Below are 25,644 nucleotides of genomic sequence, written 5' to 3' on the forward strand. Positions count from 1 at the left end.
ACCACACCCTCGACCGAGCGCCCAACGCCTGCACGGGCGTGATTCTGCACACACTCGACCGGAGACGAGCCTTGAAAGATATTCTAGCGCTGGTGGAGGAATGGGTCATTGTTTTGACGCTGTCTGGCTTTAAGGTGGAAGCTGCTGGGGCTGCAGCAGTTCTCAACAGGTGAAGATGGAGGATTTCTTGCATCTGCCAAATGGACATCTCCTAAATCTTCAGCCTCGACCTCGCCACGGCAAGCGGACCAAAGTCGGCAACGAGCTACAAACGCCCAGGCGAGTGCAAGAATCTACGCCCAAACCTGATGAGCCTCTCAAGTCTGGCAGCAAAGACAGCACCGGCGCTTCGCCTGACACGGCTCCTCGAAAGAAAACCCCTACAAAACTACCTCTTCCCAAATCTTTTACCGACAAGGAGAAACAGCAACCAAAGGAGCAACCCGGGACTTCTGAACAAAAAGGGCACCGTGCGGATAGAGTTCTCCAGCCGAAGAGGTCATTCGGAGCACTGCAGCGTTCAACGCCCAAGAAGACAGACAGCGATCGTGACCAATACTGGCGGAAAGTGAAGGATAGGTTTGAGAAAGACATCCCCGGAACATCGTTCACTAGAGAGAAACCGAAGGAATACTATCAGGAGGCCTACCGAAAGATAGTTTCGCTGGCCAACTCTCCAAGACAGGAGATTGCCAAACAGAAGCAGAAGTTGGCGGGAGGGGCGCCTCGGGGCGACAGAACAGTTCTCCAAGGTCCAAGCCCACCCACAAAGATTCCGTACTCATCAAACGAAAGTCGACCAAGCTTTGGGCGCAGCGCCAGAGAAGGGGGAGCAGGTCCCTCTACCGGTCAAAGAAAGCGCCCGATCCATGGAATTCAACGAACGCATCTGAACTTCAGCAACTCCACGCCGGCAATATCGTCTGAAAAGCCAGACACTAACACCGATTCCTCCGAACACTCACATCCCTCAGTTTCACCGATATCCGCTCCGTCCAGCTCGCTAACCGAGTGGGAAGACAAGTTCGTTGTCAATATGCCAACGGCTAAGGAGCCTAATCCACCGATCATGAGTACTCAACAAATCTCCGATTTTCAGCAAAGCATCGAGAAAGTTCACAAGGAAGGCGGGGCGATGCTGGATCCTGACACTCTCCCAAGCCCGCGTACTAGAACTCCAGAGGAGAGCACCAGCAATCCTCCTGGGCAAGAAAAGACAGTAACCGGCCTTGATGGTCAGGATTCACGGGTTGGCCGTCCAACTGAAGTCAGTGACTCCAATTGTTCATCTGGACACCGCCGGTATTATAGCCCGGAGGAGGTCGGAAAGCAACGGTTCAGTACTATATGGGAAGAGGCTTCTGCAAAGTCAGTTAACAAGACCCCGGCTGCAAACCCGGATGGCTCTTTTTTAGGGTGCAAAGAGATCAATGGGCCTTACGACAAGAATCCAGACGAGATTCTGCTGTTCTCGATGACGGACGAGCGCCCCAAAATGATAGACATCCCGTCCGGACGATCCAGGATGTCCAAGGAGAGGAAGCGAGTTACCAGCAACCATGCGACTTCGACGTCTCCAGAGAAAGCTGTCGTTCAAGAAGAATGGAAACCCATTTCTCAGAATTTGAAACAAGCCCAATGCTCGAAGCCCTTACCCAAGACAATGTGTCAAGAGGCCAAGTGCCGCCCGCCGGACAAGACGGAGGTCTCTGCCAAAGCGTCCATGATGGAGAACCTGGATCCGTCAGAAACCACAGCCAAGCAGCACGACAAGCAGAAGTTGGGTCGCAAGTCGGACGATGTTTTCATTATCACACCCACTATCACACGCACTATGGTGACCATGGCAGACTTGAGAAGCAGCCCAAAGAAAGACGCGCACGATCCCACCTCTCGCGCCGCAGGAGAGATAATCTCGGACTCTCGCGTAAAACAGACAATGAGCAGTTCGGCATCAGGCTTGCGAAGGGCGACCCAAAACTCTTGGGAAAAGTCAAATGTGCCATGCGCAATATCTTCAGCTGCAGCCCCCCCTACGAATCCACATCCGTCCCCCAAAAGTCACACAGAAGCCGACCGTACCTCGCCGCAAAAACCTCGCCTTATTCGTGGGTTCATCCGTACGCAAGGGCTGCCCAAGTCCAAAACAGCAAATCCTGGCGAGCCCGCGCGTGATTATCAGCCGAGATCCTATATTGCTAGTGTATCGCCTAAGAGAGACAAGACACACTCATTGAAGAGCGCGTCAGACACAACACTCGTTGAGAAGCCGTCGACTCCGGAGGCAATCTCTCCTACAGCCTCAATTAGCAAAGACTGGGTTAGACAGGACAGCATTTCGCAGGAGGCTGGACCTATAGAAGTTGCTGAACTGGATGGGCAGCAAGTGTCCGACACGGCAAAAGAATTGTTCTACTCCAAGATTACTGATTTCAACACTGATCTGCATAGCAACGGTTTGCCTACCAATGACAAAGAAGCGCCAAGTCAGGAGATGGTAGGCTATGTCAGGGATGCCCTTATAGAACTTACTGGACAGCTGCAAGGTCTCTATGATGAGATCATGGCCAACCGGCATTCTCGTGCTATGCTAGTGAAGATCACGTTCAACAACGTCTTGAAGATGATCGAGCACTGCTTGCATGTCCTCAAGGATCTCTTGGGGATACTAGCCCTCTATAATACAACAGGATCCTGGCCAAAGCCCAGCCGCGAGGAATTTGCCCGGTCACTGATTGATCTCTGCAAGGCTATGGTCTACCTCATTACTCTCGGATTCGTCATGATGGTCATAGGCCGGGCAGCCGGATATATGGTCCTTGTTGGCAGTTGGATTGTGTGGTTTGCAAGGCCCTTTGCTTGGCTGCTGGGGGCATTAGGAAGGGCTCTGTTGATATAAGCTGGTCTGTCCATGGGGTTGGTTTGGTTGTTGATAATAAAGCGGCCTTGGCTCTGGTTATGCTAAGGTAACTCCTGTTCTGCTCGCTTTCGTTCTTGTTCAAGCGTGACCGGGGAAGCACATGAAGTTTTTCTGCTCGAACCGTGTGTCCATGTTGGTTGGTATCATGTATCATGTTTCCACGTATTTTTAAACGTAATGCGGTATCCATTATTACCTCCTGTACCTAGTCTAGTCTAGCGACCTGTCGAATGTTAATGAAATGTATCTTGCCCAATGTGTGCTCCACTCCCATAGGTAGTATACCGCTCATCTCAGAATAGTCGAGCAAATTTACTTGGTACCTGCTCTATCTATTCCCAAGGGTAAAGGCGAATAATGCTGAAAGAGGGAAGAAATCAAGCTTCTATTGTAAAAAAAATGCTAGGCACTATAATAGTCGTCCAGCCAGCACCTGTATTTCACCACCACAATAACAAGAATGCAAAATGTTGAATGCGGAGAGGGAGATGGAGAGAAACCTTGGATATATAGGATAAAATGCAAAGAAGAGGAAAAAAGAGAGTAGATTAAGTAGGAGGGCCAAGAAAGGGAGGAGAGAAGAATCAGAAACAAGTATCGAATGCTCCATTTAGAAAAAGACTCCGTTCCAAATCCCATGTTGAAGAGGATCACTTTTTGTTGAAATGCATAAGCCCAACTCCGTCATCCATGGTGTTGAAGATCGTAAATACCCCCGAAGATATATTTTTCTGTAAGCCGTCTCTTTTGATAGAGTTGAGAAAACAAAGAGATAGGTAGGAAAGAAAAATGAAGTGAGATAGAAAACTTTTCTCCTTTTTTGGAGGGGGGGGGTCCACCGGAGAAGAGCTTTATTATGAATAGATGAAAATATTGTTGAAGAATTTTTTCCATGCTCGATGGGGTTGCGAAAGCAAAAATCCGAAAGTTGGGGTTGGGGGTATAATTTTGGAAGGTGAAGATGTCATGTTGAAATAAAATAAACGCTCAGGGAAGAAATCGTTGAGAGGTCTTCATGGTCGTGCCGCCGTAAAACGTTGCAAAGCCCGAGAGTGTTCAATCCGGGCAGGTAGTCGTTGAGGTTAAGATGTTGAATTAATAGTATATGTTGAATTAGGAAGTCGTAAGTGAGGTTGAAGAAAGGCATATAGTAAATGGCGGACTGTCCCCACGGGGGCTGCAGGAGCCACATCTAGTTTTTCACTGCAAGTTCCGGAGCTGCTCCGTCAGTCGCGCCATTGGTCGTTCCGTTCGTTGCTCCGTTCGCGTGAGCTTTCGGCTCACCGTTCTCAACGGGGATTTCAGCATCAAGTTCTCGGACATCCAGGTCCTTGAAAAGATCGAAAAGGTTGCTGGTGTTGTGGAAGTCGTTGTTGACTGGAAAGTTCATGTTAGCCACCATTACTTCAACAAACGCACAATATCGCGAACTCACCAATGTTGACAAGGTGCCAGCTGTCCATCACGCCCTGGATAAGCTTTCTGCTGGGGCTGGAGGCATCATGGCATTTGGCCCAGTCATCACCTAGACGGTACGCCTCGTCCTTCCAGGCCAAGAAACTGACAGTTTCCACGATTGTGGGCTGCACGATCTCTCTTCCTGCAAAGATACCCCAGGTCAGGGCATTGGGGCTGTCGCGGGTGTTGGTTCGCAGTTCGCCGTTCTTCGAGACAGCGTGGTATGTAAGATCACCATTCTTCTCGATGCGAGCGATCAGCTCCTCGATCAGGTAGGGCGGGACCAGGAGTTCGAGGTATGCCTTCTGGTAGACATATCCATTCTTTGGTCCCCATCCATACACGGGATGGGAAGACTTCACACCGTTCACTGCCGGCTGGGAGTTGATCGTGAAGAGACCCTTCTGGTTCAGGTCGATCAGATTGGTCTTGATTGCGTTGGCTTCAGTAGTGATGGGGGTGTCGCTCCAGGGCAACCGAGCCAGCTTTCCTTCGAGGAAATTGACAAAGATATGAGTAAGATCCCGGAGAGACTTAGGCTCTCCCCACAGCTTGATGTTCTGCTCGTTTGTACCCTTGAGGCCGATGCCATAGCTGTCAAGTTCACCGAAAGCGGGAGAACGAGAATCGGTCCAGCGACCGTTCGGGAATTCATCCCAGGTCTGTGTACGAGCGATGTAGGACGAATTCCGGTTTCTCCAGAATATCGGGCGAACATCCTCCTCTCTGCGGTTCAAGCCAAGCGACGGGCGCCAAGGCAGAGGCCTCTGGAGCGGTGTCTCTTCAGAAGGCATAAGCTTGAGTTCGTCAAGGACCAATTGTGTGGACTGCGCAAGGTTCATTGTGTAACTAGTCGACCCCTGTTAGTCACTGTCTGGCTAGGTTAACTTGAATAGACGGAAGAAGACACTCACAAGTGCAGGTGATTGATACCAGCCGCAATAAGCCTCCTACACATGTCTGCGATCAGCCGCTTTCCGATGTCCCTTACAGCAGCGTCGTCGTTCTTCACAGGCTCCAGTGCCTCGAGCCAGTCCGGGGGAATCCGAGTTTTGGTCCAATCCGATCGTCTGATGAAAGCAGCATAGGTTTGAATCGGCATGATACCAGGAATGATGGGCACATGGATGCCCTTGTCCCTGCACTTCTTAACCCAGCCGATGAAGTTGTCCGTGTCGTAGAACATCTGCGTAATAACAAACGATGCTCCAGCATCAACCTTCTCTTTCAGATGGTCGATCAACTGATCCACATCCGGGTTGTCATCCGCACCTTCCGGATAGCCTCCCACACCGATATCGAAGTGATTTCCATATTTGCTCCTGATGTACGTAACCAAGTCCTTCGCATACCGGAATCCTCCGTCTGCAACTTCCCAAGCCTCCTTGTCACGGGGAGGATCTCCACGAAGAGCAAGAATATTGGTACAGCCTGCTTTGTAGGCAGCCTGGAGCGCGGCGTCCACCTTCCCTTGGGGCATGTCCGTACAAGTCAGATGCATGCATGTCTCCAAGCCATACACCGACTGGGCAACGTTGACCATCTCACAGGTCAGGTCCGATAGTCGGCCACCAGCACCCCACGTGATATCGATGAAAGAAGGACCTAATGCGTGCATGCGATCCATTCTGTCGTAAAGATTCTGAACACCCTGGGCCGTCTTCGGTGGGAAAAATTCGAAGGAAATGCCCGTCCTTCCGGCCGCTTCATTTTGAGCGAGCTTCTCTTTGATATGCATGGTGGAAAGTTACACTAGTTGGTGGCAGAGTAGGTTAGATTCTGGGCCGTAACGACAGTGATGAACCGGCAATTCGGAAGCCTTGACAACGATTGTCTAGATAGGAAAAGAACGGGACTTACAGGTCCCAGGTCACTTCAGGAGAACAAGATTACTCCAGAGCAAAAATCATACACGCCCGGCTTTCAGACGTTGTTGGAGCTGATTGTCTTGTCTTTGTGGCTCACCGGTTCCACCAGGGACAGCAAGACCACTTATAAGGAAGGGAATACGGGGGGAGTTGGAGAACAATTTTTGTATGAAGCAGCACCTTGGTAAATTCGGAAAACCCCGACGACAACAAAACGACAGACGAGAGACAGAAAGAGGAAGAAGAGAAGGAGTAAGCAGCAGGACCAGCAACAAAGTAATCGAAGCCAGTGGAAAAGGTGGGGTCTGCTTTTAAGCCGCCGGTGTGATTCAGTTCGGACAAGTGAGAATCCAGCCTGCCTTCCACTGGGGGGAGGCCGGCCTTCGGAGATGGTGGACCGGCACGTGTTGCGCTCTGACTGTTCCTTCTTATTAATGGTTCTTCCCGCAGGTCCCCCCAATCACTGACTGACTGTTGTCAGGGCAGTCTCCCTTCAGGCAAGGGATGGCTTTGCTGGTCATACTGTTAGACTCGTCTAAAAATCCACAGCCTATTGCAAAAGATCTTACTTGTCTCATCTGCTATGATTCTTCCAATGGGAAATGGAAAGATCCTACGTGATTTTATCTGTTCTACCTAAGGTACTCCGTAGTTGCTATCTCTCCGCCGGTTCGGAGTCTAACCTCCCGCGTCCCGGAAAACACCGAATGGGAGATGAAAAATAATTGGAAGGAATCGCTAAAAAACGAAGATAAATATCGTCCTCTACTTAGGAACGTTGTCTAAATATTTCTGGTCTCCAAGCTAATCAGTAAGTTCGATAGCGATGTAAGTCCTGGTGTGATTATTAGGTGTCATAGTAGCAGAATTCGATTCTAGTATATACTAGTTTACTTGAACACTCTGCTAACAATCTCAAAACACACTCATGTCCCACACCATAGTCCTATCTTCGAAAGAATTCTCATTTAAGCATCATTTCTTTGCCACTATGAATGCAAGTTCATTGGACAGGAAATAGCACACCTTTTTTTTCCCCCTAAGCCTGTCAGCGGCATAAAGAGCACATGTAGATTGAATACTCTACCCAACGAACCATCTTCCCTCAATGAATGCCAAAGTAACGGTCTTGCTCTATTTAGTAATCATTAAAACACTTTCAAGTAGGCTATTGCAGGACCAAACATGAGCAGATCCAATCAGATTACAGTAGAATGTAACTGAACAGCTACTACTTCTGCACCACGAAGCAAATCTGTCTGATGGATGCTGAATGCACCTGTACCCTTGTGCAAGAGCATACCAAAATTTACAGCTTTAACTCGAGCATAGACAGCACATTATACATGCTTAAGCTCCATGACAACTGCTCATCATGTCTTGCTGGTTCTGGCAAACTTAATAAGGATTCTCCGGCAAGACCTCCCGAACTGTAGGAGGTACTTGTTGGATTTAGATATCTACTGACTATATTAAAGGCTAATGGTCAGCTCTGTGAGGCAAAAGGCCCCCATGATATATAGTTATGTCTTTCTGAGAGCGTAAAACAGTCCTTGCCATTGTTACTAGGCTGGAACGATAAGTTTAGGCGGGAGAAAGGACCGAAAACCTGGGCGTCCATTGTCTATCACCCTTAAAGTCTTCTACGATACGTTTTTCCAAGACAGCAAGCCTGTCTGTACTTCTGTTGTCAATACCTAGTAGTAGGCCGCGCAAAGTCATGGTAGGGTGCAGTAGTATACTCCTAGCTCTGAGCATTCTTGATATATATTGTGTGGTCAGGGGTGTGGGAGTCGCTCGGCTACTTCCAGTTTCGGGCTAATTGGCAAGCCTCTCAATTTGCTGCCATGCCTCAAATAAGATATTGTGCTGTTTGTCAGAAGTTCATTACAGACCTAGCGCAAAGGAAGATGTCATAGATTGTTCGATACATCCCCTAGAGTGCATAACGGCACATAGCATGGTAAAGTAACTGTCTGCAATTCCAGCTGCATCCTTGAAACCACAGCTAATGCGATACTGCGGAGATAGCCGCCTGCTATAACAGTCCTATATTTGACGACTTGCTTCCGAGTACCTTGTCAACATATTGTACCTATTTTTGGGCATTCGGTTCCCCCACTAAACCAGGCCAACGTCTTCACCTCTGGTGGTACATATCAACTCTCAGGCCTGTCAAGAATGCGACAGATAGATAATCGGTTGGCACAACAGCCAACATGCTATACATTGCTACGAGTTCTTAATCACCAAGCGGCTAGCGCAATGAAAGAAGGTAGCAGATAGGTATGTAGATTTTTTTGTGCTCTTACTGGATATACAGTGTTTTACGGCGGTGTTGCAGGGAAGGAGCGGTTGAAGGCAGCCACAGTTACTCAATTACTGTAGTGGAGTCACATTGTATTCTCCGAAACAGATTGACTGACAGCCAGATTTGATTGAAGCCTTGAGTCATACGACAATATATTCGATCAACTACGAGTTGATTGATAAACTGCAATAACACAACGTTAATTATGCTTTACCACACACTTGAGGGGAAGAATTAAGAAAGACAAGAACTTCGATTATGGGCGGTTACAAACATCAAAGTGACAAAGTCTCTTATAACACAGACTATCATTCTAGTGCTACCCTTGTGTTGCTCTAATTTTGTTCTGGACGTGACTTTCGTCCAGGCCGCTCTATGGCAAAGACCCCTGCGCATCTTATCAAAGAGAGTGGATTCATCATCAGTCATCTACTGGGTTACCTTCAAAGCGAGCAGTGCACGTAGCTCATAAAATCTCCTCAATATAGCTCTTATGAACAAAGCTATTAGGCGGAGCGTTATCTGGAACTTCGCATTGAGGGACCGGTGAGGATAAGAGCCCTGTGGCGACCCGGCAAAAGGGTAACACAGGATTATTTTTCCAGGATAATTCAAGAGAAAAGGGATTAGAAGCTTTGCTTGCATCCCAATAAAGAGTCGGTGAATACCCGGGTAGATTCTTACGTATTTCTTTTCCCCCTCCTTCTATCCGATTTTACTCCTGACCAGGAAGATTTGTTCCCACTCCCGGCCTCCGACTTTTCAAATCAGAGCAGGATGTGAGTCCCAGTGGATTAGGAAGTGGGCACTGCAGGCTGCCTCTTCCCTGTTCTATCATTAGCCATACATTATTCCATCTGCCTGGTCGGCCAGCGCGCTTGGGAACACTATCAACAAAAGTTCGCAGATGGCCTGCATGAGCAGCTAAGCTAAAGTCTTGTCAGTGGCCCACAAAAAGTGATATATAAGCTTACTACCATGCGATGTCGAACAAGTCAACTTTGTCCGGGGTCTGCAGTATCAATGCAGATGATATGTGCTTTGGCCCCACTGTCATACCATGTGCCTATAGGACTTACAGACACCTGCACACCGGATAAGCCAGCTTTCTTTGGAAGAGGAAGGCCTGAAGACCAAGATTGGTAATGTGGCTCAGACGCAATATTGCCTTCAATGGCAGAGGAGCAGAGTTTACTACACTGTGCACAGACCATACAGCGGTAAACCTAAACCAGCTTCTGTCTCCCCACTTCATTTACAATTCCATTGTGCATGCAACATATTGCTAATGCTATAGAAGTGAGCACATCATCTTGGATCACTCACACACCAGGCCTACGGCTGTCACATCGCATAGAAAGAAATTGCCTGTCGCGATTTCCCTGGTATCAAAACCGAGATGACTTGCTATAGGAGGATAGTTCCTCACTCAAGTCTGACGTCTCCGCCTTCTGTGTCTACTTTGACCCTCTCTCAACATGACTGACAGATGAGGCGACCGCCCGTTGTCGGGGATTTGACAACAAGGAGCTGTGGGGGGCCGCTGAGAGGATCTACTGCCGTAATGTCCAAAAACTTATGCATGCAAGCAAAGTTTTTTAAAGCCACTTGGTGTACTATCCTACTGCTGCATTTTGTATACGGGTGCACCTTGAGCTTCTCTCAAGGAAGGCTGGGCTTTGAACCGTACCAGCTAATGTGGACCTTGGCATGAGGCACACGGGAATTCGGTCAGACGTGTCGATACACTAGGATCTGATATCCTCTGGTATTATGGCAAGGTCTTACTGGTCTCTGGGACTCGGAAGCTGCTCGTCTCAAAGTCAGCATTGATGTGTTCAGTTCGCCCCAACACCCAAGGATGCCTGTATCGGGTGATAGGCTCGATGCGGCCCGTGCTCGGTGGATGACACTAACACGATCCAACGTTCAGTTCTGGGATTTTCATCTGGTAGAAAAGACTACCATTAGACAGGGTTCGATATCAAGTGGATCGAGCTGATGTGTTGTTGATCATCGTTCGTCCGAATGGTAGGTGAGCAGGGGCCCTGGTAGCGAACATCGGGACATCCAGATACCAGCCGCCAAATTAACCTAGCGAAAGAATAAGATCAGGGACTAGATTTGACTTGGAAATTCGACAGGCGGTCTGGAGTGTGGCTTTCCCCACTTTGGCTGCATGAAATTTTTAGAAGACCCAATGGCAGCTTGATTGAAGCAGATTGAGTCGCGCTGATCTGAACTTAAGAGTCGCTTCAACCACGGCTACGGTATCTATCTATATAGTCTAGTCGCACCTTGGAATGTTTGCCTGCATTCATGCCATCGCATCGTGGCAGTAATGCCAGGGGCTTGCGTTTCTGAATGCCACCAAAGAGGCTGCAGTCATCGATAATTATATGAGACCAAAACTAGCGAGATGTCTGGTATGGCATCATGGACATTTGCCTCTCTTCAGAATTTCGTACGGATTACAATACCGCCCGAGGCAGGTAGCAGTTGTGCGTGGCTTGCCTATGCATATTACATGTCACTATCATTTGACAGTTGGCCCGACGCCACGAAACGGGCATGAAACTATAAGATTTTGAAGCAAGGGAGCGCGTCTATCGCCAGGGAAAGATATTACTGTGGGTGAACATTCCAAAAAGCCCCGGTTCGAGGCTACGATCGATTTAGAGCGTCAGATACACATCTTTGCCTCCCCTTCTCTTAATCTCGAGCGATGGGAGCACCCAACTCAATCAAGGCGTGACATGAATTTTTAATTAACACCGGAGCAACTTCTCTGAGATCTTACATGTGTATATACTCCATCCGTGTGGTACCACTCTCTTGGCCCTTCATTATCTCCCCACATAATGTAGGGAGGGTACTGTCTTCAGTCGAAGCACATTTGCAGACTTGTCCAAGAATATCGAGATCCCATGGCTGGCTGAGCTGGCCCTACTATATCTGTAGTGATGTTTCTCTTCTCCAACACAAAATCATTCCGGTTTTCCTACCGGACAGAAAGCCACACGATCTGACGAAAACCCATCATTGGGGTTTTCTTGGTACCTACCAGTAGCTTACCCTCCTTGCATGAACATCGCACCTTATAGGGATAGATGGCATATCTTGATATTGCAAGCTCTGGGGAAGAAAGTAAGCCATCACCCAATAACACTACTATGATGGACGGCCTACCTTCTGTGCCGTGATTGAACCCACTCAAGGAAGCTTCGAAGCAAGGGAAATTAAACGCAAAGTCACTTTACTAGTCAGACTCTATACCAGAGGTAACTGTGTGGCCAACTTCTCGCTTCTAATACTTCCGAAATCTGCCAAGTATATTGCTTCTGTTAGGTATTCTTCTCCCATCCTACCGGACTGCCACATTGCTTTTTCCATGGTCTGACCACCCAACGATTAACTTCCGGCGGCCGATCGCAGCGATAAGAGGCTAAAGCTCTGACAAGGGATTCACCGCGTCAAAGATTTTGGGTATGTTTTAAGAGTTTCTTCTTGTACTATCAATCGTTAGTCGTTCAGAGAGGTCATGGGCTCTTTTTTCTTCGACCAGACAGTAATCATTGCAATGCACTCAGCTTTGAGAGAATTGATTAGCGCTGCGGTATACCCCTATGCGAGTCATGGAATGACGTATCACCATGCGGACATAAATGCAAAGACAACTACAACTGCTCGGCTATCCCGAACGTTCCGATCAACAGAAGCAGTTACACCATCGTGGGTCCTAGCATTACGCACGCGACAAACTGATTAGTAGCAATAGTCCTTTCTTGACCCGCTTTCTGCCGTGTCCAAGAGAGCCGCTAGAATATGCCAAGCTCTACGGGGTGCTCGTAACTAGGACTTCAACAGTCCATAATGCGCTCATCACTTTGCAACCAGTATCTGAGGCTTAGCGCATGCAGGCCTGGATGATCAGCCTGGCTTTTTGTCAAAATAAACAGAGTGTGAAAGGCGCAGGCTATGGCATAATCGTAAATACGTGGGCACGCCGTCATTGCTGATAGGCCGGTGCGTCAGCAGATATTGAAGTTTAAATATAGCACGGATTTAAACACGAATACTAGTACGAGTGTGCATGAATTTCTTCTGCCTTCGCTTTCTTTCCAGACTGCCTCGTGGAACACGATCACCGTCGCGTATTGCTGAGGCCTAATCTCATACATGCTTGCAGAATACAGGAGCCGAAGGCGAGCGTTCCCACCGTTATAGTATAATATGGAGTGAATAAAGAAGGAAGTAGAAGAAACAGGGAAGCCAAGAAGCATATTGGACCCTATGTAGTAGACTGTACGCGTATACTCACAAGCAATTTTACTAAGTATTTGTTACCTAGTCAGCATCTGGCTAAGTACTGGGCGATCTAACGCAGTTTGGCATCCAGGGCATATGCTCACTTACTATTGAAAGCATGTGCTATCGAATGTACTATCAGAACATGCGCTGTATCTTGCATTGGCGTGGATGAGACAAAAAAAGAAGCAGATTCGATATGGACCATGCATCGACTACTGTCCGAACGACCATGGTGATAAGGAAGAGAAGAACGCCTACTCAGTGAGATAGTACATGACTCTATGTGATATATCAGGCGCTCTGACTGGAACGAGCGTATCTTAGCGAGATCAACAGTACCCGATGGCGCCAGAATTCTGCTAATGGGAAAGCGTATTTGGTCCCCGCCGGCCCCACTAATCACCACAAGTGGTAAGGATCCTGGGTTGGCGGTATGCGTGGAGCGGTACCCCGATACATGGATACTACTACATGCATTCATTCATACATCCATCGTACATACAGGACACAGGACTGACTACCGCTTGTCTCGCTTCGTGTCTCCTCCCAGCAATACCCTCCCACCTTCAGCTTCTCCTGAAGCCAATGACCATCTGCAAATTCTCGTCTTGGATGGCAAGGCGATGTGAGCCCAGTCATCACGGAGGTTCCGGTGGCTGGACTGGGAAAGCATGGCCCAAGCCCCCGTCCTCAAGTCAAGGCAGTATCTCCCATCTGCCTTGCCATTTGTCTAGTAGTACACCGATTGAGAAATAGTTATCAGACCTGAAGCAGCAGAATGGCAACCTGTTGGGAAAGATCGTCGTTTCTTTTTCCTGTACCAGGCGTTATCACTCCCTCGCTGAGCTTCCGGTCTGCTTGTATATCATCGTCAATGATGCTTTCTTCCACTTATCCACTCTGATCTTCCTTCTTGCAGGATATCGGACATATCCTCGGGCATATTGTTTTTCTTTCTTTTTTTTCTGCCTCTCTTTTTATTTTTAATTTCTCCCCTTATTGTCTTTCTATTCTTGCGTTGCCGCCACAGCAGCTGCATCTGTTGTGGGTTCATCTTTTCCCTTGCTCGGTTTATCTGCTGCTCATGATTTGCTAACATCATCCTTCAATAGCTCCCCAAAAGCATAAGAAGGAAGACAGGCTACGGTATCCTTGGGCATATTTCTCAGCGGCCATCCCCTACACGACATACTGCTCCAGTCGGCTACCCCCCCTGGTCAATATTCGTTAGCTTCTTGGAATATATGCCGAGCATATAGTACGAGAGAAGCAGAGAGCGGTTTATTTTATCGTGCCTGTTGACGATGAAGTGGGGGATCGCAGGCTCGCTGCTTGCGCTCTTCGCACCTACAACAACAGCCTGGCCCTACGAAGCATCCTTGGTCGATTACAACCTCAATGTCAACGAGAATGCGACTAGCCCTTTTGAATACACTCCACCATCATGGCCGGGCCACAAGTACACGGAGTCGCCCAAAAATTGGCGGTTTCCATTCTATACGATCATGTTAGACCGTTGGGTGAATGGAGACCCCACCAACGATAACATCAACGGCACTGTTTTCGAGCATGACCTCAATTCTAATCAGATGCGTCATGGAGGTGATGCAGTAGGCTTGGTTGACACACTGGATTACCTACAAGGCATGGGCATCAAGGTTCGTGTTCCTTTACCTTCACCACCGCCTTGCCTCTCATCCTGATATGAATGACATTGCTCACGTTATTGAACGCTTGTATTAGGGTATCTATCTTGCTGGTACTATCCTTATGAACCAGCCTTGGGGTGCAGATGGCTACTCGATCTTGGACACGACACTTCTCGACCAGCATTATGGCACTATTCAGGTATGGAGGAACACTATCGACGAAATCCACAAGCGTGGCATGTATGTCATATTTGACAATACGCTTGCAACGTAAGTTTGCCATGTTATTCTTGTGCTCATGTGAACCAACTGCTGACCAGTGGGCATCTCATCAGCATGGGAGACTTGATCGGCTTTGAAGGTTACCTCAATGAGACGGCGCCATTCACCGCCAAAGAATATAAGACTCTTTGGAAATCGGACCGGGAATATGTCGACTTCCGCCCCGGAAATACATACAATGAAACCTGTGACTACCCTAACTTCTGGAACGAGACCGGGTATCCGGTAGATAATTCCGTTCATGAAGAGCTTGTGGGATGCTACGACAGTGACTTCGACCAATATGGAGACCTTGAAGCCTTTGGTGTTTATCCAGATTGGCAACGTGAATTGACAAAGTTCGCTTCGGTCCAGGACCGTTTACGCGAGTGGCATCCCAGTGTACGGGATAGGATCAAGCTTCATTCCTGCAACATCATCAAAGCCCTGGACATCGATGGCTTCCGCTATGATAAAGCTATTCAATCGACTGTAGATGCTTTAGCAGACATCTCGCATACCTACCGGGAATGTGCTCGCAGTGTTGGAAAGGAGAATTTCTTTCTCCCTGGTGAAATTACTGGTGGTAACAATCTGGGCTCAGTCTTCCTTGGCCGTGGTAGACAGCCCAACCAATACCCAGACTCTGCTATGGATGCGATCAAATTGACGAACAAGTCTGATTCAAAGTATTTCTTGCGCGGACCCGAATTGGAGGCTATTGATGGTGCTGCCTTCCACTATTCTGTCTATCGCACTCTCACGCGCTTCCTCGGCATGAGCGGCAATTTGGCTGCAGGCTATGATCTTCCTCTGGATTGGGTGGATGCTTGGAACGTCATGATGCAAAGCAACGACTTGATTAACGCGAACACGGGCAAATTCGATCCCAGACATATGTACGGAGTCACGAACCAGGACGTCTTCCGCTGGCCTGCCATCGAATGGGGTGTTGAACGGAACCTCTTGGGAATCTTTATCACAACACTGCAAATGCCTGGCATTCCTCTTCTACTCTGGGGGGAAGAGCAAGGCTCTTACATATTGGACGCGACCGCAGATAACTACGTTTATGGCCGTCAAGCAATGTCACCAGCCACCGCCTGGATGACCCATGGATGCTCTGCTATCGATGATACTCAGTATTACGACTGGCCTATTACCAAAGGTCGGGAAGGTTGTCATGATATGAGTGTGACTTATGATCACCGCGATCCCTCTCACCCTATCCGGAATATCATCAAACACATGTACCAAATGAGACAACATTTTCCGGTATTGAATGATGGTTACTCACTACAGACCCTGTCCAAGCAGACGAGGAATATCCTATACCCGGGCTCCTATGGTACGGAAACAGAGACCGGCATGTGGTCTATTTTGAGAGATATCATTTCGGATGTCCAAGATTTGGGGTCTGACAAGAACAACCAGTCAGTATGGTTGGTATACCAGAATGACAACAAGACCGCTACATACACCTTCGACTGCAAGAGCAATGCCACTGCGTTGATCTCCCCGTTTGACTCAGGAACCACTGTCAAGAACTTATTCTACCCATTCGACGAGCTGAAGTTGAAAGACAGCCCGAAGAAACTTCATCTAAACGGTTCCAAGGAGTACAATGGATGTCTTGATAGCCTGACACTGAAAGCGTTCGACTACAGAGCATACGTTCCCAAGGCTCGTTGGGTCGGCCCCGGACCAATGATCACCAAGTTTTCACCTGGCCATGATGCCCCGCTTCTTTCTACCGTTGCGTATGACCAGGCCGAGGACATTGATGTGAGCATCGAGTTTTCTACTGAGATGGACTGTGATTCTGTTACCAAATCCATCTCCTTCACCTCGCAAACGGAATCTGGTAAAACGCCTTCCATCGATAAAAACAGCGTCAACTGCAAGAGCCTCCCCGGTGCTAATGATACGGATACACAATATATCGGCCAACTTCCAAGCGCATGGTCCTGGTCTGCGAAGCTCAATGACGTGTATAATGGTGTCCACAAATTGACTGTCAAAAATGCTACCACATCTGACAAAACGGACTCTACGGGGGCTGTGGACCACCTGCTGTTCCGTGTTGGCCAGAGTGACAATCCCATAGTGTTCACCACTTCCAATTACTCTACCAGCATCCTGAACCAGTATGACAACGGCACACTCTACGTTCACCACAGGGCTGCTGGTGCCAGCAAATACCGTTACTCGACAAACTGGGGAACTACCTTCAGTGGATGGTTCAATTATACTGGGGGTAACGTCAGCATCGAGGAGTTGCCTTGGTCCGGAACAGAAAAGCAAAAGTGGCAGGGCAAACATGTGCGAGTTGAATACTGGAGCCAATTGACTGGTAGTAGTGACTATGTTCAAGAAGGTGATTACGACTGGAATGGTCCTAGGCGACGTTTTCCACACTTCTTCTTCGATGGGCCGTACAACCAGTACGGCTATGACGCTGGCTTGGATAATGTTGTGAAGCAAGACAGTGAAGGTTACTGGAACTTCAGAGTCGTGGCTGAATATCCGGCGCAAGGCCAGTTCAATGTTTGGGGCATGGATCCGGATGGTAAACCCGATGAGTCGTTTGTTTTCGGTGACGTGGACGGGGATGGGGTCTTGGAGCGTATGCCACCTTCGTCACTCAGCAAACTGTCTGTCAACATCACTAAGAGACCTCCTTATCCATATCTCGTATGGAACGTCCACTTGGATGATGGAAATATGCGACTCAATCTTCAGCCTACTGGCTCTCGAATCGCACAGCTGATCATCTACATCCTACTGTGGCTGGTTCCCATCATAACAGGTGGTGCATGCGTTTATGCCTTCATGAAGTCGTTCTATCAAGTCAAGTTCAACCAGGTTGGAGTGGTAGAGAAGAAGCCTTTTCTTGGAACAATATTTGGCACTGGGACAAACAAAGATGGCCAATCCACGAACGCCTTGGTACGTCTGGCTAATAAGTCTGGCTTCTTGCAAAGCACGTCGGCCTTTGGTGCAGGAGGATCACGAAGAAGAACAACGCTTATTGCAACCATGGAGTATGACATCGAAGACTGGGCCATCAAAATCAAAATCGGCGGCTTGGGTGTTATGGCCCAGCTGATGGGAAAGCATCTTGGCCAGCAAAACCTCATCTGGGTTGTCCCATGTGTTGGCGGAGTGGACTATCCAGTCGATCAGCCTGCTGACCCGATGAAAGTCAAGGTCCTTGGTAACGAATATGAGATCAAGGTTCAATACCACGTTGTGAAGAACATAACTTATGTTCTACTTGACGCTCCCGTTTTTCGCCAGCAAACAAAAGCTGAACCATACCCTGCTCGCATGGATGATCTGGACAGTGCAATCTACTACTCAGCATGGAACCAGTGTATCGCAGAAGCAATCCGGCGGTTCCGCATTGATCTATATCATATCAATGACTACCATGGCTCTATTGCTCCGTTATATCTCTTGCCCCAGACGATTCCGGTTTGCCTCTCGCTCCACAATGCTGAGTTCCAGGGGCTTTGGCCTATGCGTACCCAGAAGGAGCGAGATGAAGTTTGCTCAGTCTTTAATATGGATACTGACACTGCAAGGCGCTATGTCCAATTCGGAGAAGTCTTCAATATGCTGCATGCCGGAGCAAGCTACCTCCGTATCCATCAACAAGGATTTGGAGCTGTTGGTGTCTCTAGGAAATACGGCAAACGCTCGTACGCACGCTATCCTATCTTTTGGGGCTTGAAAAAGGTAGGCAACTTGCCTAACCCGGACCCATCTGATACTGCCGAATGGAATAAGGAATTGCCGAAAGACAGTGAGATCCAGGTTGATCCCGCATACGAGGCTAGCAGAGCAGACTTGAAGCGACAAGCGCAACAATGGGCTGGCTTGGAGCAAAACCCCAATGCAGATCTTTTGGTGTTCGTGGGCCGCTGGTCCATGCAGAAGGGCGTAGACCTTATTGCTGATGTGATGCCTTCTATTTTGGAGTCCCGTCCTAACGTCCAACTTATCTGCGTTGGTCCAGTCATTGACCTCTATGGTAAATTTGCTGCATTGAAGTTGGACCGCATGATGAAGCTCTACCCAGGACGGGTCTTCTCGAAGCCAGAATTTACAGCACTTCCGCCATATATCTTTTCTGGAGCCGAATTCGCCTTGATTCCTTCGCGCGATGAGCCCTTTGGGCTTGTTGCTGTGGAATTTGGCCGGAAAGGTGCCCTAGGCATTGGCGCACGCGTTGGTGGACTTGGACAAATGCCTGGCTGGTGGTACAATATTGAGTCTACCACAACGTCTCATCTTCTGCACCAGTTTAAGCTTGCCATTGGAAGCGCCTTGAACTCCAAGCCCCAAGTTCGGGCGAAGATGCGAGCTCGGTCTGCCAAACAACGATTCCCCGTGGCCCAGTGGGTTGAGGATCTAGAAATCCTTCAGTCTACTGCGATGCGGATACATAGTAAAGGGCAAGCGAAATCCAATGTCCCGCCTCTCTCGTCTGGATTCAACACACCCAGTGGGATGATGACGCCTACGATTGCATCGTCGGGACACATCACACCTAGTGGAGTACAGACACCCCCCATCGCGCATTCCCGGGAAGGAAGTTACTCGAATGTCCGCCTGAGCGCATTGGGGCCACAGCAGCGGAATACGATCGTTTACAGCCGACCCCCAAGCCCTGGAGCAAATGAGAAGCCCAAGTCCGGACTAAGCAGACATCTGTCGCTTGGTGTGCGAGCTGGCCCTGGCCATCTGGTTCGTCGCGGTCGCCGTCGTATGAGAGGCAGCATGGGCAACGAAGACAGCGCGAACGCCTCCAACACCGAGGAAAGCAGCGACGACGACATCATGCCCAGCTTCTATGGTGAAGATGAGTATACGCTTACTCCCGAGCAAGCAGAAGAGGGACGTCGGATAGAAGCAGCACATCAACTAGACCCCCAGAGACAGACTCCTACCCGGGACTTCTTTAGCCGCAGACACTCGAGCCAGAGCTCACTCACTCCCCGATCTATTCTTTCTCCGTCTTCTCCTGGGAGCCCTGAGCCTGAGGAGGCGATTGTGTCACCCGCAAGGTTCTCCAACGAACCGGGGAATCGTCTCAGCAGCGCCTCCGTTCTTTCAGTTGACTCCGTCATTGGTGAGAAGAAGGATTACAAATTGCAAAAGGTCGACCCCTTCTTCACAGATAGCACTGGCGAATATTACAGGATCTTTGATAAGAGATTGGAGAATCTGAACGGTCACAATTCCGAATCCCAACTCTGTATTGAGGAGTACTTGAAGGATAGCGAGAAGAAATGGTTCGGTAAATTTAGGGATGCAAGACTTGGCCGCAATCAGTCGCCTGCTTCTTCGATATTTCACAGCAAGGTCTTCGACAACAACTCACCCATGGGGTCAGATTCCAATGTTGACATGAATTCGCGTGAAAGTGGAAGCCAAGAACGCAGAGAAAAGGATGAATTCCTCCTCGGTAACGATTATGTTCCACCCACAGGGCTGAGGAAATGGATGCAGATCCGGATTGGCGATTGGCCCATTTACTCGCTCTTCCTTGGTCTTGGACAAATTATAGCAGCCAATTCCTACCAAATCACCCTGTTGACTGGCGAAAATGGTGAGACGGCGAAGAAACTCTACGGGATCGCGACGGTGTATCTGATCGCTTCCATTGTTTGGTGGTTTTCCTTCCGGTTTTTCAAGTCGGTCTTCGTTCTCTCACTTCCTTGGCTCCTATACGGGTTGTCATTCGTGGTCATTGGATTCGCGCATTTTGAGAGCGACGGTTTCACTCGCGGTTGGATCCAAAATGTTGGTGCCGGTCTATATGCTGCAGCTTCAGCCAGTGGGTCTTTGTTTTTCGCCCTCAACTTCGGTGACGAGAATGGAGTCCCTGTCAAACAATGGGTTTTCCGCGCATGCCTCATCCAGGGTAGTCAACAGGCCTATGTTATTGGGCTATGGTATTGGGGCACAAGCATTTCCCTGGCAATTCAAAATGGGAACACCAATGTTCAGAGCAACATCACTAACACCTGGAGGATGACGTGAGTTCTCCTCTGTCTTGGTCTTACGCCGTTGCTAACACATCACAGGGCTATCTGCATGCCCATTGCAGTCTTGCTCTGGGTCATTGGCCTCTTGATCTTCTTCGGTCTACCGAGCTACTACCACCAGGTACCCGGCAAAGTTCCTTCATTCTACAAATCGGTGTTCCGGCGCAAGATCATTCTCTGGAACTTTGTGGTTGTCATCTTGCAGAATTTCTTTTTGAGTGCGCCTTACGGAAGAAACTGGAGTTGTAAGTTTAAACAAGTATTTACTTGCTTGTTTTGTTCTAACGGTCGTTCCTATAGTCCTGTGGAGCTCGGCACATGCAAAAGGCTGGCAAGTCGGAATCCTCTGCATTGTGTTCTTTGGCTTTGTTTGGGCTGGATGGCTATTCCTGTTTGGATATCTCTCCAAACGCCATAGTTGGATCCTCCCAGTCTTTGCCTGTGGCTTGGGTGCCCCTCGATGGGCCCAAATCTGGTGGGGTGTATCAGGCCTTGGGCTCTTCCTTCCTTGGGCGGGTAGCTACACCTTTGGCGCCCTTGTATCGCGGAGCTTGTGGCTGTGGCTCGGAGTCTTGGACTCCCTGCAGGGCGTCGGGTTTGGGATGATCCTTCTTCAGACCCTGACTAGGATGCATATTTGCTTCACACTACTAGCGTCGCAAGTGCTGGGTTCGATTGCAACAATCTGCGCGAGAGCATTCGCACCGAACAAGATTGGACCCGGGCCCATCTCTCCGGATATCACAGTAGGAGTAAGCGCCATAGCGAACGCTTGGTTCTGGATTGCGCTCTTCTTCCAATTACTCATTTGGTATGACACATTCTCATTTTCTTGATCAAACTTCCAAACACTAACAATAAACAGTGCTGGATACCTGATGTTCTTCCGGAAAGAACAGCTGACCAAGCCTTGATCTGGCTCTCCCACCCAACAGTGCCCAGCTCGATCACCAGAAAGCTGGCCTTAAAATGCAAATACAATAATTTTCAAATTGACAAAAACCCAGACAAGGAAAATACACGATTCCAACACACCATCTACACTCGTATATGCGGGCCTTGTATATTACCATACATACTCTCCCTCATCGGCACGACCGGTTTGCATACCATCGCATCGCATTGCATCATAGCCACCGTTCACGTATATATACCTGCGTGATAGTTTATCGTTCGTTTTCTTTACTGAGTTGTTGGCTGCTTTTGAAGTCAAAGACTTTGCATTCTTTTTCCATACTTTACGAACCGGATGTGTTTACGCTCACTTGATACCACACCTGCTACTTGCAAGTTATTTTGGATACGCGTACATGGGATATTGATTGATTGACCAACTGAGTGACTGAATGATTGCTGCCATGAGCATGAATTAAATGGGAGGATGAATTGTTTGTTTTGATTGACTGATGGAATGACTGGGTTATCGATGATGATGCTTCTTTTTCTCATAATATACGTGAGGGGATTTGTTTTTTGCTGAGTTACTTAGTACATGTTTTGGTTCTGTCGTTTTTGATTTGCACTGTTGCTGACTGAGATTGGTTTCGAGTTGGTCACTTATTACTACTATCTGGTTGTTTGTTGAAGTCATAATAATATCGGGCCAATAGTTATAATAATCCTAAATGGTAATTATGGATTCACAAGGATATTTTACAAGACGAAGTAGAGTATTGTATGAAGACAAGATTTCTTTCTTGTTTCTATTAACCTATTCACATGGTATTGTCCTTTCCTATGCCGAGATGCAAGTCGTTTTTCCCCAAACAAAAGTGATATATAGCCGAAATCGAGCAAATGATTAAAAAAGAGAAAAGAAAGGAAAAAGAAACCCCGCATTCCAGCTTTATCATGAAGTCATATCAACCAGAAAATTGAAATCAAAACTTCAACTCTAAACCCCCTGATTTCCCCTAGAAAGAAAAGGAAATGCAATCTACCACTCCAGAGGCTCAGACTTGACATCGCCACGATTCGTCTTGGGCACGGGCGCCGCCTGCACCATAGTGGCGCCGCCACGGTTGCCCCTCTTCAAGTATCCACTACCATCCAACCAAGGGGTCTCAATGGTCCTCTTGTTCTCGAAGCTCTTGATCTTAGACTCCATCTGCAGAGTAAGACCAATGTCATCAAGACCGTTGATCAGACAGTGCTTACGGAACCCATCGACATCAAAGTCGGCGAGCTTGTTACCGGCGGCGTCCTTGATCTGCTGGTTGACCAGGTCGACCTCGACTTCGCGGCCGGCGTGGGCCTCCGCGGCGATCTTGGCCAGGACGGCCTCGTCGCTGATGACGACGGGCAGCATGCCGTTCTTGAAGGTGTTGTTGAAGAAGATATCGGCGAAGGAGGGGGCGATGATGCACTTGATGCCGAAGTCGAGAAGAGCCCAGGGGGCGTGTTCACGAGAACTACCACAGCCGAAGTTGGGGCCCGTGACGACGAGGATCTTCGAGTTGCGGTAGATGCCTTGGTTCAGGATGAAAGAGGGGTCCTCGGCACCGTCCTTGTAGCGGAGTTCGTAGAACAAAGCGCTGCCGAGACCAGTGCGCTTGATGGTCTTGAGGAATTGCTTGGGGATGATGGCGTCGGTGTCGACGTTGGAGCGGTCCATCGGGGCGGCGACGCCCTTCAGGGTGGTGAATTTCGGGAGACCGGCGGAGGAGGTGGCGGTAGCGGAGGAGTTGGTGTGGGGTTCGTTGTCGGCGGGGAGGTCCATGATGCGCTCGACTTCGTCTTCGGTGGTGGGCTCTTCGTGCAGTTCTTCTTGCACGTCAATCTTGGGCTGCACTTTACCGAGAACGGGGCTGGTGGTGATGTGCTCGCGCACGTCGGCCAGCTTGCCGACGATGGCGGCGGAGGCGGCCATGGCCGGGGACATCAGATGGGTGCGACCGCCGGCACCTTGGCGACCCTCAAAGTTACGGTTGGAGGTACTGGCGCAGCGTTCCTGGGGGGAGAGAATGTCGGGGTTCATTCCCAGGCACATAGAGCAACCGGCCTCACGCCATTCGAAACCCGCGTCGGTGAAGATCTTGTCGAGGCCTTCGGACTCGGCCTGTTGCTTGACGAGACCGGAGCCGGGGACAACCATGGCACGCTTGATGTTGGAGGCAATCTTCTTGCCGCGAACAACCTTGGCGGCGGCGCGAAGATCCTCGATACGGGCGTTGGTGCAAGAGCCAATGAAGACCTTGTCGACCGTGATGTCCTTCATGGGAGTTCCGGCCGTCAGGCCCATGTATTCGAGAGCGCGCTTGCAGGCGAGCTTGCGATTCTCGTCCTGGAAATCATCGGGGCCGGGAACGACGCCGTTGATGGGGATGACGTCCTGGGGGGAGGTACCCCAGGAGACGGTGGGGATGATGTCCTTGCCGTCGATGATGACGGTTTTGTCGTAGACGGCATCATCGTCGGAGGCCAGGCTGGACCAGAAGTTGACGGCCCTGGTCCACTCGGGACTGTCGACCTTGGGAGCAAGAGGACGGCCCTTCAGGTAATCGAAGGTGATCTGATCGGGAGCGATCATACCAGCACGGGCACCAGCTTCGATGGACATGTTGCACATGGACATACGGGCCTCCATGCTCAGGCCGCGAATGACGGAACCGCAGAACTCGATAACAGCACCGGTACCTCCGGCGGTACCAATGACGCCGATGATGTGGAGGACAACGTCCTTACTGGTGACACCAGCAGGCAGCTCACCGTCGACCTGAATGCGCATGTTCTTGCTGCGACGGGTGATGAGGGTCTGAGTGGCGAGGACGTGCTCGACCTCACTGGTACCGATACCGAAGGCAAGGGCACCGAAGGCACCATGTGTGGAGGTGTGACTGTCACCGCAGACGACGGTAGTGCCGGGGAGGGTGAAACCCTGCTCAGGACCGATAATGTGGACGATACCCTGACGCTTGTCGCCCATGCCGAAGTATGTGAGACCGAAGTCCTTGACGTTCTCTTCGAGGGTGCTGCATTGCAGACGGGAGTCGTTCTCTTTGATGAACTCATCGACGTTCTTGAAGTTTTTGCGGGAAGAGGTGGGGATGTTCTGCCATCGAGCTTTTTGTCAGTGACTGTCTGATATTGATATATGGAGAAGGGGGTATGGAAGACATACGTGGTCAACGGTCACCAGAGTGCAGTCCGGCCGGCGGACTTTACGACCAGCATTCTTAAGACCCTCGAAGGCCTGAGGGGATGTGACTTCGTGAACAAGGTGTCTGTCAATGTAGATCAGGAGAGTACCATCTTCCTGCTCGTTGACAATGTGGTGGTCCAGGACCTTGTCATACAAGGTCTTGGGTTTCCTATCAGCGCCGGGCATGAGGGGCAATGTGAAGGAGTATCAACGGAGGTATAAGTACGTAGGGGGAGGGAAATGAGAGTTTTGGGGAGGTATGAGGAGAAGGGTGAAAGCCCAAGCACGCAGGAAGATAATGAAAGTTGTGATATGGAAATGTGAACAGCTGGACTGGGGGAGAAGCGAAGATGGTTTTAACTGGGGAAGACCCGCGATGTCGCAGCGCGCCTTGTCGAGGGGCAGCGCCGGTGTCGGTGGTCAGCACCCAATTGCTGGGTGGCGATTGGCTGCGGCCGAAAATTCTGGGGACCGACACCGGCCGGAGTGGCGCTTAGACGCGGCAAATGACGCCGCCCTGACTAACCGGTCTGGATTGATTGGATTTTGGAGTGTATGAGTTGCATGTGCCGACTGACACTAGAAGCACCTGTAGCAGCTATCTATCATCCTGGCTGTTATTGTGGCTACCAGCAGTATGCAGACTGCCTCATTCGCTCCTTGTTCATG

General features: G+C 49.4%; 4 protein-coding genes across 4 annotated transcripts; 2 read left to right on the forward strand and 2 right to left on the reverse strand.

Moving 5' to 3' along the window:
- Window positions 1-175: 175 nt before the first annotated feature.
- On the forward strand, window positions 176-2,899 carry ASPBRDRAFT_192571 (putative NTP binding protein; the record flags this gene model as incomplete). Its single annotated transcript, XM_067620498.1, has 1 exon — window positions 176-2,899. The coding sequence occupies one exon, from the start codon at window positions 176-178 to the stop codon at window positions 2,897-2,899; it is 2,724 nt and encodes a 907-aa protein (XP_067483677.1).
- A 1,213-nt stretch (window positions 2,900-4,112) lies between these two features.
- ASPBRDRAFT_192572 (methylenetetrahydrofolate reductase (NAD(P)H) MET13) lies at window positions 4,113-6,116 on the reverse strand (the record flags this gene model as incomplete). The annotated part of the gene is made up of 3 exons (XM_067620499.1): window positions 4,113-4,297; window positions 4,356-5,227; window positions 5,293-6,116. The coding sequence occupies 3 exons, from the start codon at window positions 6,114-6,116 to the stop codon at window positions 4,113-4,115; spliced, it is 1,881 nt and encodes a 626-aa protein (XP_067483678.1).
- Window positions 6,117-14,172: 8,056 nt separating this feature from the next.
- Window positions 14,173-22,218, forward strand: ags2 (alpha-1,3-glucan synthase Ags2; the record flags this gene model as incomplete). Its single annotated transcript, XM_067619679.1, has 6 exons — window positions 14,173-14,526; window positions 14,612-14,787; window positions 14,853-20,825; window positions 20,874-21,079; window positions 21,135-21,645; window positions 21,700-22,218. 6 exons carry the CDS (start codon window positions 14,173-14,175, stop codon window positions 21,746-21,748), a joined length of 7,269 nt encoding a protein of 2,422 aa, XP_067483679.1. The 3' UTR covers window positions 21,749-22,218.
- Window positions 22,219-22,438: 220 nt separating this feature from the next.
- Window positions 22,439-25,161, reverse strand: luA (3-isopropylmalate dehydratase LEU1; the record flags this gene model as incomplete). Its single annotated transcript, XM_067619680.1, has 2 exons — window positions 22,439-24,885; window positions 24,955-25,161. The coding sequence occupies 2 exons, from the start codon at window positions 25,159-25,161 to the stop codon at window positions 22,771-22,773; spliced, it is 2,322 nt and encodes a 773-aa protein (XP_067483680.1). The 3' UTR covers window positions 22,439-22,770.
- Between the last annotated feature and the right edge of the window lie 483 nt (window positions 25,162-25,644).

This window comes from Aspergillus brasiliensis (genome assembly GCF_001889945.1).
Source record: "Aspergillus brasiliensis CBS 101740 unplaced genomic scaffold ASPBRscaffold_2, whole genome shotgun sequence".
Lineage (NCBI taxonomy): Eukaryota > Fungi > Ascomycota > Eurotiomycetes > Eurotiales > Aspergillaceae > Aspergillus > Aspergillus brasiliensis.